Raw genomic sequence first — 14,910 nt, 5'->3', positions numbered from 1 at the left:
TTCTTATTGGAATATCCCAGTTTGTTTCTCATGCTTTCAAGTAAATCAGGGGAAAAAACTACTTAACCAAGTGAGTTTTTAACTTTAAAGTGTTGCAAAATTCAGGCAATAAAAGCGTTCTGCAACATCAATGATTACGTTTAAAGCCATGCAGTCTAAATAACATTTATGTTCACATAACCTCAAATATTTCCTTCCATATTGAACTAAATGTTGTAAAATGTTAACACGGTTATTTGGAAGATTGGTAGTAACAAAAAAATAAGCGATGTGTTACTGCTGGTGTTATCTGTATGAGGACTTATTGAGTGTTATAGAATACACTATTCAGAAAGGAGGATTAAAAAGTGATGTCCAATGATCAAGCGAGCAAAAAATTGATCCTTATGGTGTAGTTGAAGCCATGGTAGATCTCTTCGGATAGATTATAGGGGGCCTAAACATCTGCTTTGCTTATTTTTCCAATCAGATGTAAATTGATGGTGGAGCAAGGTTGTTTAAGAACTCTTTGATTTTGTGACATAAATTTCCTTCCACTTTTATCCATATTTGACAATACCTGGTATTTAAATGGCCATTTCACCCCAAATTGCAAAAAACATATAATATTCAATTATTTAGTAACAATAACATCAAAAATATCTTTATAATAAGTTACTAGCTGATAAATGACAATTAAATATTGACATGCGCAGAAACGACGTTACATTCCAGTCCCTCAAACTATTTTCATTAGAATAATACAGTTAAACGCGTGTTTCGATTTACGAGTTATCATCTTCAGAGATCGATGTAGAGGGGTCAGTGTGGATGCCACTAAACGGTTTAAATCAAATAATGAAATGTTTTTGTTTTAATTTTTAGTCCTAACAGAAGACGACATTCATATACTACCACGAAATACTAGTGCGGAAGTTAAGTTAAGTGTAAGTTATTTTTTTACATAAATCATAAAACATTGAGCCAGTCCAGTGGTCGCCAAATAGTCGATCGCGGGGTAATTTTGGTTAGCTCGCGGTGACGCTCAGCGGGCTGGCAACACTGAATGCCTGGAAGCGCTGCAGCCGATTAGTCATTGCCGGAAATTGTTATTGCGTGTAGCTACAGTGAGATTATGTCTGTTCCGTATGTACGTGTACACGTTCAAGCTTTTCCCTTGTTTTGTTTTTACTATGGCTAAGTCAAGCAAAAAGCTAAAGATGAATGTGTGTGTTTACTTTGTAATGTGAATGTCTCTATTGGAAAGAGAGGAAATGTTGAGTTTCATTTCAAGACAGTTCACAGTGGAATCGAAAAATATTATCCGCTGAATTTAGTTATGAGAACAGAGAAGGTGATGCAGTTAAAATCTTGGCTAAATGCACAACAATCAAGTTTTTTAAAACACTAGACAAGAACAAGGCAGTCATTCCGAGTTTCCAAGATCAATAAAGGGAACCGTACGAAGATAGTGGGTTGATTAAAACTGCATTTTTAGAAGTTGCGGATACATTATTTGATAACTTCAAAAAATTATGTCTACTATTACATCTGTTCAGTTTTATGCTAATACAGTGAAGCTAAAAGTTGAAGTTGTGAGTTCTGATTTAGTTTCACAGCTTAAAATTGATTTTGATCGTTATTTTTCCTTACAACTTGACGAATCAACTGATATAGTTGATACAGCTCAGTTGGCTGTTGTTGTAAGAATGGTATTCGATGATGTTGAAACAAAAGAATGAGCATACAACTGGAAATGATATATTTTTAGCATTTAAAAAGCTCGTTGAATCTGAAAACTTTCCTGTGAAGAATTTGGGGGTCCTAGCTACGGATGAAGCTCCTGCAATGGTAGACGTGGAGAAAGGATTTATTCCTATGTGTCTTAAAATTCTTAAGTATGAGCAATGTCATGAAAACAGTTATCAAAATAGTAAATAAAAATAAGAGATCATGCACTTCAAAGACGACTGTTCAGAGTTGCTACTTACACTGGTGAAATTCTTGAAAGATCGGGGTGAGCATCTTACCGAATTGGAAGATCGCACATGACTACAAGATTTTTCCTTTCTCACTGATAGAACTGTATGGCTTAAACTTGAAGCCTCAAGGCAAAGATAAGAAAATCGGTGGAAGTATTTCAGATGTAACATTGTTTTCAAAGAAGCTGTGGGAAAAAATATAACTTCATAAGTTAGAATTTAAGCACTTTCTTAGTCTTAAGCGGATCGTCGACAAATAAAATCCTCCAAAAACACAGCAGAAATAACCAAGAATACGTGAAAATTATTTCACACAACAATTTGATCAACGATTCCAATATTTTGAAAGAGTATTGATTGTGGCACTCTTCCTTTGTAGAGATCGATGCAGAAGATTTTTAAGCTTGTGTTGTAAAACATTTTGGAGGAGATCAGTCTGTCGTTGAAATAGAAGTTGTTGATTTTCAAAATGGCCTGTACCTAAAATCCCTTTCTACTACTGGAAAAATATCCAATTGTGGTTCAAGTTGCATTGAGATTGAAAGCTTTGTTCAGTTCTACATAATTGTGAGAAGTATCTTTTTCAAGTATGGAATTCGTAAAAAACAAATATAGAAACAAACTGATTGATGAAGATTTGGACAACTGCATCAGAATGACGGCTACAATATATTCTCCAAACCTTAAGAAAATACTTTATGGCCAATAAGAATTCCACTCCTCTCATTGAAATGAACATTTAAACTTTTTTTTGTTACTTATAAATTTCGATAATACTAGAAATAAATGGTTTCAAATCCATTTTGTGTACTTTCTTTGGCCCAATATTCCTAGGTATCTCACTAAAAAGTTTAAAAATACTAAGATGGCTCACAAACTCAAAAATTTGGCGACCACTGAGCTAGTCCGACATTGGTTTTTGTTTATATTTGTTTATTTATTTTTCCAGTTAACAAGAGCTAGTTGTAAACTGTATAAATACAAATTTTATATAGGGTATAAACAATTTGATTTTTTTTCTCAAAATTTTACAATACTCAATTTGAAACCATTCACCGAATATGTTTTTTATATGGTATACAATGGTATCCAACAAATCGGTCCGATCTCTTTCAAAACTGATGAAGGCGGTAGGTACTTCTTCTAAATCAGATTTTAACGATTAAATAAAATGTTTATGCTTTAGTACCAACTGCTATACGAAATCTACATTTCAATATCTTATCTCCGAAAGAAGTTCAACTTATTTGGCTAGAGCCCGAACCGAAATATGGCATAATCGAAAAATACGACATAACCTATAAAGTGAGTATAGAAAAGGAAATCCTAATTTAGATACGAGGGATGTTTCTTTAACTGAGAACCATGTTTCTTTAACTAAAAACTATGTTTCTTTAACTAAAAACGATGTTTCTCTAATTGAAAAACCATGTTTGTGTAACTAAAAACCATGTTTCTTTGACTAAAAACGATGTTTCTCTAATTAAAAAACCATGTTTATGCAACTAAAAACCATGATTTTTTTAACTAAAAACCATATTTTTCAACCAAAACCATGTTTTTCAACCAAAAATCATGTTTTTTAACTGAAAACCATGTTTCTTTAAATAAAAACGATGTTTCTCTAATTTAAAAACCATGTTTTCTTTTAACATAAAACCATGTTTTTTTTTAACATAAAACCGTGTTTTTTCAACTAAAAACCATGTTTCTTCAACTAAAAATCATGTTTCTGTAACTAAAAACCATGTTTCTTTAACTAAAAACCATGTTCCTTTAAATAAAAACGATGTTTTTCTAATCAAAAAACCATGTTCATGTAACTGAAAACCATGTTTTTTTAACTAAAAACCATGTTCATGTAACTAAAAACCATGTTTCTTCAACTAAAACTCATGTTTCTGTAACTAAAAACTATGTTTCTTTAACTGAAAACCATGTTTCTTTAAATAAAAACGATGTTTCTCTAATTAAAAAACCATGTTTTCTTTTAACATAAAACCATGTTTTTTTAACATAAAACCGTGTTTTTTTCAACTAAAAACCATGTTTCTTTAAATAAAAACGATGTTTGTCTAATCAAAAAACCATGTTCATGTAACTGAAAACCATGTTTTTTTAACTAAAAACCATGTTCATGTAACTAAAAACCATGTTTCTTTAACTAAAAACCATGTTTCTTTAACTAAAAATCATGTTTCTGTAACTAAAAATCATGTTTCTTTAACTAAAAACCATGTTCATGTAACTAAAAACCTATTCATGTAACTAAAAACCATGTTTTTTTAACTAAAAACCATGTTCATGTAACTAAAAACCTATTCATGTAACTAAAAACCATGTTTGTGTAACTAAAAACCATGTTTCTTTGACTAAAAACGATGTTTCTCTAATTAAAAAACCATGTTTATGCAACTAAAAACCATGATTTTTTTAACTAAAAACCATATTTTTCAACCAAAACCATGTTTTTCAACCAAAAATCATGTTTTTTAACTGAAAACCATGTTTCTTTAAATAAAAACGATGTTTCTCTAATTTAAAAACCATGTTTTCTTTTAACATAAAACCATGTTTTTTTTTAACATAAAACCGTGTTTTTTCAACTAAAAACCATGTTTCTTCAACTAAAAATCATGTTTCTGTAACTAAAAACCATGTTTCTTTAACTAAAAACCATGTCCCTTTAAATAAAAACGATGTTTTTCTAATCAAAAAACCATGTTCATGTAACTGAAAACCATGTTTTTTTAACTAAAAACCATGTTCATGTAACTAAAAACCATGTTTCTTCAACTAAAACTCATGTTTCTGTAACTAAAAACTATGTTTCTTTAACTGAAAACCATGTTTCTTTAAATAAAAACGATGTTTCTCTAATTAAAAAACCATGTTTTCTTTTAACATAAAACCATGTTTTTTTAACATAAAACCGTGTTTTTTTCAACTAAAAACCATGTTTCTTTAAATAAAAACGATGTTTGTCTAATCAAAAAACCATGTTCATGTAACTGAAAACCATGTTTTTTTAACTAAAAACCATGTTCATGTAACTAAAAACCATGTTTCTTTAACTAAAAACCATGTTTCTTTAACTAAAAATCATGTTTCTGTAACTAAAAATCATGTTTCTTTAACTAAAAACCATGTTCATGTAACTAAAAACCATGTTCATGTAACTGAAAACCATGTTTTTTTAACTAAAAACCATGTTCATGTAACTAAAAACCTATTCATGTAACTAAAAACCATGTTTTTTTAACTAAAAAACATGTTTCTTCAACTAAAAATCATGTTTCTGTAACTAAAAACCATGTTTCTTTAACTAAAAACCATGTTCCTTTAAATAAAAACGATGTTTTTCTAATCAAAAAACCATGTTCATGTAACTGAAAACCATGTTTTTTTAACTAAAAACCATGTTCATGTAACTAAAAACCATGTTTCTTCAACTAAAACTCATGTTTCTGTAACTAAAAACTATGTTTCTTTAACTGAAAACCATGTTTCTTTAAATAAAAACGATGTTTCTCTAATTAAAAAACCATGTTTTCTTTTAACATAAAACCATGTTTTTTTAACATAAAACCGTGTTTTTTTCAACTAAAAACCATGTTTCTTCAACTAAAAATCATGTTTCTGTAACTAAAACCATGTTTCTTTAACTAAAAACCATGTTCCTTTAAATAAAAACGATGTTTTTCTAATCAAAAAACCATGTTCATGTAACTGAAAACCATGTTTTTTTAACTAAAAACCATGTTCATGTAACTAAAAACCATGTTTCTTCAACTAAAACTCATGTTTCTGTAACTAAAAACTATGTTTCTTTAACTGAAAACCATGTTTCTTTAAATAAAAACGATGTTTTTCTAATCAAAAAACCATGTTCATGTAACTGAAAACCATGTTTTTTTAACTAAAAACCATGTTCATGTAACTAAAAACCATGTTTCTTCAACTAAAACTCATGTTTCTGTAACTAAAAACTATGTTTCTTTAACTGAAAACCATGTTTCTTTAAATAAAAATGATGTTTCTCTAATTAAAAAACCATGTTTTCTTTTAACATAAAACCATGTTTTTTTAACATAAAACCGTGTTTTTTTCAACTAAAAACCATGTTTCTTTAAATAAAAACGATGTTTGTCTAATCAAAAAACCATGTTCATGTAACTGAAAACCATGTTTTTTTAACTAAAAACCATGTTCATGTAACTAAAAACCATGTTTCTTTAACTAAAAACCATGTTTCTTTAACTAAAAATCATGTTTCTGTAACTAAAAATCATGTTTCTTTAACTAAAAACCATGTTCATGTAACTAAAAACCATGTTCATGTAACTGAAAACCATGTTTTTTTAACTAAAAACCATGTTCATGTAACTAAAAACCTATTCATGTAACTAAAAACCATGTTTTTTTAACTAAAAAACATGTTTCTTCAACTAAAAATCATGTTTCTGTAACTAAAAACCATGTTTCTTTAACTAAAAACCATGTTCCTTTAAATAAAAACGATGTTTTTCTAATCAAAAAACCATGTTCATGTAACTGAAAACCATGTTTTTTTAACTAAAAACCATGTTCATGTAACTAAAAACCATGTTTCTTCAACTAAAACTCATGTTTCTGTAACTAAAAACTATGTTTCTTTAACTGAAAACCATGTTTCTTTAAATAAAAACGATGTTTCTCTAATTAAAAAACCATGTTTTCTTTTAACATAAAACCATGTTTTTTTAACATAAAACCGTGTTTTTTTCAACTAAAAACCATGTTTCTTCAACTAAAAATCATGTTTCTGTAACTAAAACCATGTTTCTTTAACTAAAAACCATGTTCCTTTAAATAAAAACGATGTTTTTCTAATCAAAAAACCATGTTCATGTAACTGAAAACCATGTTTTTTTAACTAAAAACCATGTTCATGTAACTAAAAACCATGTTTCTTCAACTAAAACTCATGTTTCTGTAACTAAAAACTATGTTTCTTTAACTGAAAACCATGTTTCTTTAAATAAAAACGATGTTTCTCTAATTAAAAAACCATGTTTTCTTTTAACATAAAACCATGTTTTTTTAACATAAAACCGTGTTTTTTTCAACTAAAAACCATGTTTCTTCAACTAAAAATCATGTTTCTGTAACTAAAACCATGTTTCTTTAACTAAAAACCATGTTTCTTTAAATAAAAACGATGTTTGTCTAATCAAAAAACCATGTTCATGTAACTGAAAACCATGATTTTTTAACTAAAAACCATGTTCATGTAACTAAAAACCATGTTTCTTTAACTAAAAACCATGTTTCTTTAACTAAAAATCATGTTTCTGTAACTAAAAATCATGTTTCTTTAACTAAAAACCATGTTCATGTAACTAAAAACCATGTTCATGTAACTGAAAACCATGTTTTTTTAACTAAAAACCATGTTCATGTAACTAAAAACCTATTCATGTAACTAAAAACCATGTTTTTTTAACTAAAAAACATGTTTCTTCAACTAAAAATCATGTTTCTGTTACTAAAAACCATGTTTCTGTAACTAAAAACCATGTTTATCTAATCGAAATAGATTTAAGCCCTTTCTAGCTTCATATGATAACTGTGTCATTCCCCTTTTTCTTAGCAAAATAATTATTCCTTGAGTCTATCATTGATATTGCAGTGGTTTAGAACTCCTGAACTGGATATGGGAGCTGTAGATGCTGGCAAGAGCAACTCTTATAGGATGATTCACTTTCCTTCTGTATTTTAAATATTATTTACTTGTTTCTTATTCTTTTATTTGTTTCTTTGGAACCTTTGCATCGGTTGGATTTAAAAATTATATTCATATAGTTTCTCACTGGCTTTTCTACAGGGTAGTACCCACCGAGAATGAGTTTAACAGTAATTCGAGCTTTTTTAAGATGGTAACCCAATTATATGTATTCCAAATGGTTGGTACATTTGAACTATTTTGTGTTTTCGACTAATTCAAATATTTCTCCACTTTTTCTGATCTGTTTACTTTTATTTGTTTCTTTGGAACCTTTGTATCGGCTGGATTTGAAATTTATGTTCCTATAACTTCTCACTAGATTTTTTATAGGATAGTACCCACCGAAAATGAGTTTAACGGTAATTTGAGCTTTTACAAGCTGGTTACCCAATTATATGTATTCAAAATGGTCGGTACATTTGAACTATTTTTTGTTTTCGAGTAATTCAAATATTTCTCCACTTTTTCTGATCTGTTTACTTTTATTTGTTTCTTTGGAACCTTTGTAACGCTTGGATTTGGGATTTATATTTCTATAGCTTATCACTGGCTTTTCTACAGGGTGGCGCCTATAAAAATGGATTTAATAGTGATTTCAGCTGTAGAAAGGGGCGACAACAGCTCTGAAAGAGAATGTTTTTGTTATTAATAGTTATTAAAACGATGAAACTGCTCATTTTGAATATTATTTTGAATTTAGGTTATAAAATCACTTGGATGTTCAAGCAATGCAACTAGAACCGTAACAAGAAAAGTCACTACATTCGAAACATATCACAGTTTAGAAAATCTGCCTGCGTATACACAATTTGAGATTAATATTATAGCATACACAAAAGCAGGGCCGGGAGATGATTATCGAGATTATTTTAATACGAGTGCTACAGGTATGGAATATCACAAATTCGTTGATTTGGAATTTTTTTATCCATTAAATTATCTGTGTAATTGCATATTTTTGTTATAGATTTATCAGAAGTCGAAAAAATCAACATTACTAGGATAGAATTAGGACAATCTGGACCCCTATTATATTTAGATGATTTGCCCTGCTCTAATTTATCAGGACCGGTTTATTTAAAATTCGGTTTCAATTGCACTGATTTATTGTGTGCAGAACTGAATTTTATTTACCAAGAATATATTGAAAAATATGAGAAGGGTTACGTATTTGTGAAAAACGAGAATGTACGTTTTCACCCTTTCGCTAATTACACAGTAAAGTTTTCAGTATCAAGAACCAATGGTAGTTATTGGATATATCGCGACACCAAAACTTTCCAGACTTTACCAGATAGTGAGTACTTTTGCAATTTTGGATATGCACTTAAATTGATTAGTTATTTAATGTTTTTTACATCGAAACTTTTTATTTCAAAAATTCGAGACTGAAAAAATTTTTAAGAGGAAAACAAATAAATGTTAGCTTCATTATTGTAGGTTTCCAACAGATGTAAAAACAAATGTTTGCTTTTATTATTATTTTATATGCATATAATGAATAACGTATCAGCTTTTCATCAGGCTAAATCGGTATCACTCAAATGGTTTTGTGAAAAAAAATCCACAAATTCATATTTTCAACAGTAATGAACATTGGGACGTTTGATTGAAATGTCTGTGTTTGCTTTAAAAGCTTTTCTCTTGTAATTTGTGCATTTATCATAAGAATCGGTCTATCCTTAACGCACAAGGTGTTTTATGGTTTAACATTTCCAATAACCGTTTGTTCTAAATCATCTATATCTAGCTTTGGATCAGGCTAAATCGGTGTCACTCAAATAATTTTGTGATAAATATCCATAATCTTATATTTATAAATTTCAAGGAAGATATTGAGCAACATATATTGCGACGCTCAAATAATTTTCTAAAAAAGCATAAAAAATTTGAAGTGTTTACTGGAGCAGCGATATGGGACCTAATTTTGTTGGAAACGACATGATTATGCAGGTTTATTGCAGGTTTATTGCAGCGAGTGTTTTGAAAGGAGTAAGGGACCAACTGATCTACCAGGATAATCCCAGACTTATTTCTATTCCAGAAAATAGAATTAACGCCTAAGGGAAAGTATCACGGCTCGGTGGAGGTGTTCCAAGAGTCCATGATGTAGGAGCTGAACGTCATTCCAGCCAGGCGGTCCTGGATGCGTACGAAGATTGGAGAACTCGTTGGCAGCAGTATATTGATGCGGAACGATGCTATATTGGAAAATTATAACAGATATAACCTCTAATTATGTTTCAGAGCCGCATCAGGTATCAGATTTGATGTTATATTCAAAAGAATACCATTCTTACAAGAGTAAAGTTTTTATAAGATGGAAACCACCTTATCCACCGACTGGTATATTGGGAGGATATTGGATTACGTACAATGGAGTCTCCGAAACAGTCGAACCCGTACAATGTGAATTATGGAAGGAATACCATTGCGCTACAATTTGGAATCATTTTTATAAAGGAAGCATATATTATGTGAAGGTGAGATCAATTAGAAAAATTTAAAATTTCATTATTTGAACTTGATTACGTTCATTATAGGTAAAAGCAAAAAATAAGGGTACAGAATATGGAAATTTCTTAACGATTTATTTTATTATGGAAACTGTAGGTAAGTACTTATTTATCCGTATAAAAATTTAACAAAACGTACAGAGTGTTATGATAAAGTATGGAAACCTAGTAAATATTCATATTTTTACTCTACTTTCAATTCCACAGGATATACTCCCTGCTTTTTTTTCAATTTCAATATATTTTTTTGAAGATTTCATATCGATTTCGTTGATACAATACGCATTTCAAACGATATCGAAATTATATTAAAAAAATATAGTTTCTTTTTTGTTTTCTTTGGAAGTTAATTTACTCTCCTAACCTTTTGATATTATACATCAAACATACGGAAATTTAAGCGATTGCTTTACGAGGTACTTAATAACTTAATCCTAAGCCTTACTACCTTTGCGAGTGTAAGGCGTGTGTGAAGTGGAGTAGAATCACTCCTTCATTCTTTTGTATTCATTACTTTCTGTCTTATTCCATTCCTTTCTCATTCTTTTTAACTTCATCATACCATGTTTGTTTTAGTTTTCCATTTTCTTGTTCTTACTTTCTAAACTCCCTTCAACTGATTTATCTTCTTTTCTCGTATTTAAACTAACTTAGTTGCACTTCGTCTATTTTAATACCGTTTTGATTTTAGATTTTTTCTGTATTTATAGACCTGTCCAAAATTTCGCCTCATATTCATTCTTCTATAAATATATTATCTTCATGCTCTGTATCCTAATATTTTGATTTTGTATTGTGCTTTGTTTCTGCCCTCAAAAGTCACTTTTTTGTCAGGAAGGTCATTTTTATTCTTCCAATATTTTTCCTGGATTCCCTGTTTTCTCCTTTATTTTATCCTTAATTCATAAATTATTTTTCAGCCTAGGCTTCTGAAATTATTCATATGTTCTATTTTTTTCCATTTAGGTATATTTTATTTAATTTTTTGTCATTGTCGTTGATGTTCTGAGACTTTTCAATGTATTCTAATCTTAGTCATCTGGCGTCTGGCGTCTACTTTTTGTTACTCTCCGTTTGATTTTCTGGTCACTATTCACACTTTCGAATTTTCATTTACTTGTAGTAACTCACTATTTTTGTAATTCTACGTTTCAAATTTTCATTTACTTTTGGTAACTCACTCTAACAATTTTTTCCGCCAACTTTTCCAAACGATTGTCACTTTTTCTAATTACTTTTTCACGATGTATGATTTTTGGAATATACTGATATTCTTTATTATATAATTATTAAGTTACAAAATTGACAATGTGAGATTTAACATTAATTTATAGGTGATATAACATTATGTTTCGTCTTTTGCGATTAGTACCAAATCATCTGCATAGATCATTTCTGATACTGATGATACTGATTTTTCTGATGAAAAAACAGTAGGCTTAGTATACATCTCTGTCACACTCCCCGCGTTGTCCTGAATAGTTTTGACATTTTGTGTTTTATTTTTATAGTTTTACTTGTAATCGTTGATATTGTTTATCGATGTTTCATTTACTCTTTTGCTTTTTAAGGCCCTCTATATGTCTATCTTATCAGAAGCTTTTTTAAGTTTTCTGTTAATTATTTGTATTCCTTTGGGTCTTTCCTTCCTTCCTAACCAACCTTAATCTAAATATTCCATTTATTTTAGTTCTTAGGCAGTCTAGCTTAAAGTAATTTTCTATTTTCTGCACCCTCATTTTTATGCAATGTTTTCCTGCTTGAATTTTTTTCATCGCTTCTGTTATCTCTTCCTTTTTTACATGTTTTCTGTTTCTTTGTCCATCTGGGTTAACCAATTTTATTTCTTATCCACCTTCTTCTGTTATTATTCTCCATCTAGTAATTATTTCAAATTTCATTTTTGTCATTCTGCAAAATTTTAATTTTATTTTTCCTTGAATTTCACATTTCCTTATAGATATTCTCCAATTTTCTCTCCCAACTTTTCCATTACTGTATTGGAGTTATCCGTATACTATTTGTTGGCATTTCTATTCATGTCTTGTATGGTGTTATGATCCCATTTGCTTCTACAGCTTGATTTTGAGTAAAATGTTTTCTTAGAGCTAACCTTTCTTGGCATTTCGTCTTAAGGCAAACTCAGTCCACGATCTTTTTTCATTTCATTATTTTCTTCATTTCCGTTATTTGTTTTTGTATTTCTTTATTTTTTCTTAACTGTTCCTTTGACTCTTGCGTTCCACCAATGTCCTCTTCTGAATTCTTTGTTCATAATATGTGTAGTACTGCATCCTTTTTCTTTTGCATCTAGTACTGCCTTCTCCTTAAATTAACATAACTGAAATTTATTTTTTGAGTCGAAAATTTTTTAGACAAACTTCAGATCAATTACAAAGCCACCTGTGAAAGTAAATCAAAATATAAAAAGTACTTAGTAATCATTATATTGTTCCAGTCTGGTTCTAATATCGTTAAGCTTGAAGATTTTCTTTTTTTCTATCGTGTTCCTTCATTTTTAGGACCTAGTTCTCCTTATAATATTACTTATTATTGGAAAGACGATAATTTGTATTTAACGATGTACCATCCGAACAATACAAATGGAAAACTGACAAGCTTCGATATTCAAGAATCATCTTATGATCCAGTGAATAAACCAGTAGATAAGTACAATTTGACATATACTTACAAGGTAAATGTTACAAAAAAATTTGACACAAATCTGCCTTTGTATCACATGACACCATTAGAACAACTCTTATAACTTCAATAGTTGATTTTGATAAATTTACTACCTCTACACTTTGACCTATTGCACTGTCTTTTCTTGGACCATCATCGCAGTAACTTTATCCGGACTCTACTCTATCATTTTGCTGATATTAAACGTGGTCGTGCAGACATCAATGATGGTGAACGATGGTGAACGTTCTGGTCATCCAATCATCAAAAAAGTCCACAAATTGGTTGTATCTAATCGTAAATTGAACTTGCGTGAGATAACTGAGGTCGTATAGATATCAGAAGGCTGTATGTTTACAATTTTGCATGAACATTTGACCATAAGAAAGCTTTTTTTCAAAATGGGTTACGCGTTTACTCAAAGTCGATCAAAAACAACAACGTGATGATTCAGAGTAGGTGTTTGGACATGTTTACAATTATTAAGTCGGATTTTTTGCGTCGATATGTAACAATGGATGAAACATCGATCCATCACTTCACTCCGGAATCAAAAAGATCATCATCTGAGTGATCTGCAGCCGGTGAACTACTTCCAAAGACAAAACAGTCAGCTGGGAAGGTCATGGCTTCAATGTTTTGGGATGCGCACGGAATATTGTCCATTGACTATCACCAAAAGGGTGAGACAATCAATAACGAATACTACATAGAGTTATTGGATGGTTTGAATGTAAAAATAAAGGACAAACAGCCTTATATGTCGAAGAAAAATCAACCGTTTCACCAAGACAGTGTACTGATTCACAAGTCGATGGCAACGATGGTTAAATTGAACTAATTCACTTCGAATTGCTTCCTCATCTACCGTATAGTCTAGACCTGGCCCCCAGTGACCAATTTAGCTCAAATGAAGAAGCAATTGCTGAAATTGGAGTCTATTATGAGGCACAAGACAAATCCTTATACAAGCACGCCATCGAGAAATTAGCGAAGCGTTGGAATGATTATTTTGCTCTTGAAGAAGATTAAATTGATTAAATAATCTACTTTTGGGGAAAAATGTGTTTTTCATCACTATGTCATTTATTTGTTCCATTTGCTCCAGGTAATATTTATTATTTTTTAGATTGAAAAACATTTCAAACCTTGTCAAAAATTGGATTTTAAAATTAGAGCCCACAACATTTACGCTCCGGGTGAATATGTGAAAGCTGTAATCAAAACTCCACCGAATTACCCTTCAATTAAAAAAATGTTACATATTACAAACACCACGTTAGGCGTGAATATTTCAATTGATGGAGACGTCAACACCATCGATTTTCTTTATATAATTTTATCAACTGATAAAGAAAAAATTCTAAACGAAAACGAAGATATAACAAAAAATCCTAACGTGAGATGTAAAGCAAAAAATATAACGAGTACTTTCTATTGTGTTATTGGAAATAATAACAGTAGTGATGGAGATTATACAAATCCTCCATTGGAACCGGGAAAAAACTATAGTCTTGTTATTTTTTCGTATAATACTTGTAACGGCTATAACAAATCAGCCATCACGCAAGAATATGTGGTTTTTAAAGGAAATAATGATATGATAAATAAAGGAAACGATGAATTATGGGCACTATTATTATTAGCTGTTCCTCTCATTGTATTCGGAATATGGTAAGTTCTAATAATTAATAATTCTAATTGTTCTAGATTTTAGGTCTTTTCTGTTTTAAAATTAATTTTTTTTTCGATAATTTTCGAAAAATTGATAAAAAATTGACGTTTCGAATTAACTTCAGTCTTTATCAATATATGATATTTTGATAAAGACTGAGGTTAAGTCGAAACGTCCATTTTTATAATTTTTTCAAGAATTATTAAAAAAAGACTAATTTTAAAACAGATTTATGAAAAATTGATGTTTCGATTCAACTTCAGTCCTTTATCAAAATATCATATATTGATAAAGACTGAAGTTAAG

At 29.9% G+C, this 14,910-nt stretch overlaps 1 protein-coding gene across 1 annotated transcript in view; it reads left to right on the top strand.

Moving 5' to 3' along the window:
- Nucleotides 1-14,910, top strand: part of LOC130446406 (receptor-type tyrosine-protein phosphatase delta-like) — a 51,166-nt gene that overhangs the window by 19,700 nt on the left and 16,556 nt on the right. Inside the window, exons 13-21 of the mRNA XM_056782652.1 lie at nucleotides 865-926; nucleotides 2,911-3,091; nucleotides 3,148-3,266; nucleotides 8,429-8,615; nucleotides 8,696-9,025; nucleotides 9,976-10,211; nucleotides 10,272-10,341; nucleotides 12,767-12,939; nucleotides 14,059-14,603. Of these exons, the coding sequence (XP_056638630.1) occupies nucleotides 865-926; nucleotides 2,911-3,091; nucleotides 3,148-3,266; nucleotides 8,429-8,615; nucleotides 8,696-9,025; nucleotides 9,976-10,211; nucleotides 10,272-10,341; nucleotides 12,767-12,939; nucleotides 14,059-14,603 (1,903 nt within the window). The remainder of the gene's footprint in view (nucleotides 1-864; nucleotides 927-2,910; nucleotides 3,092-3,147; nucleotides 3,267-8,428; nucleotides 8,616-8,695; nucleotides 9,026-9,975; nucleotides 10,212-10,271; nucleotides 10,342-12,766; nucleotides 12,940-14,058; nucleotides 14,604-14,910) is intronic.

Source organism: Diorhabda sublineata, chromosome 7, assembly GCF_026230105.1.
Source record: "Diorhabda sublineata isolate icDioSubl1.1 chromosome 7, icDioSubl1.1, whole genome shotgun sequence".
Classification (NCBI taxonomy): Eukaryota; Metazoa; Arthropoda; class Insecta; order Coleoptera; family Chrysomelidae; genus Diorhabda; species Diorhabda sublineata.
Note: the sequence above shows the minus strand (reverse complement) of the source record. Positions and strands in the feature narration are given on the sequence as shown.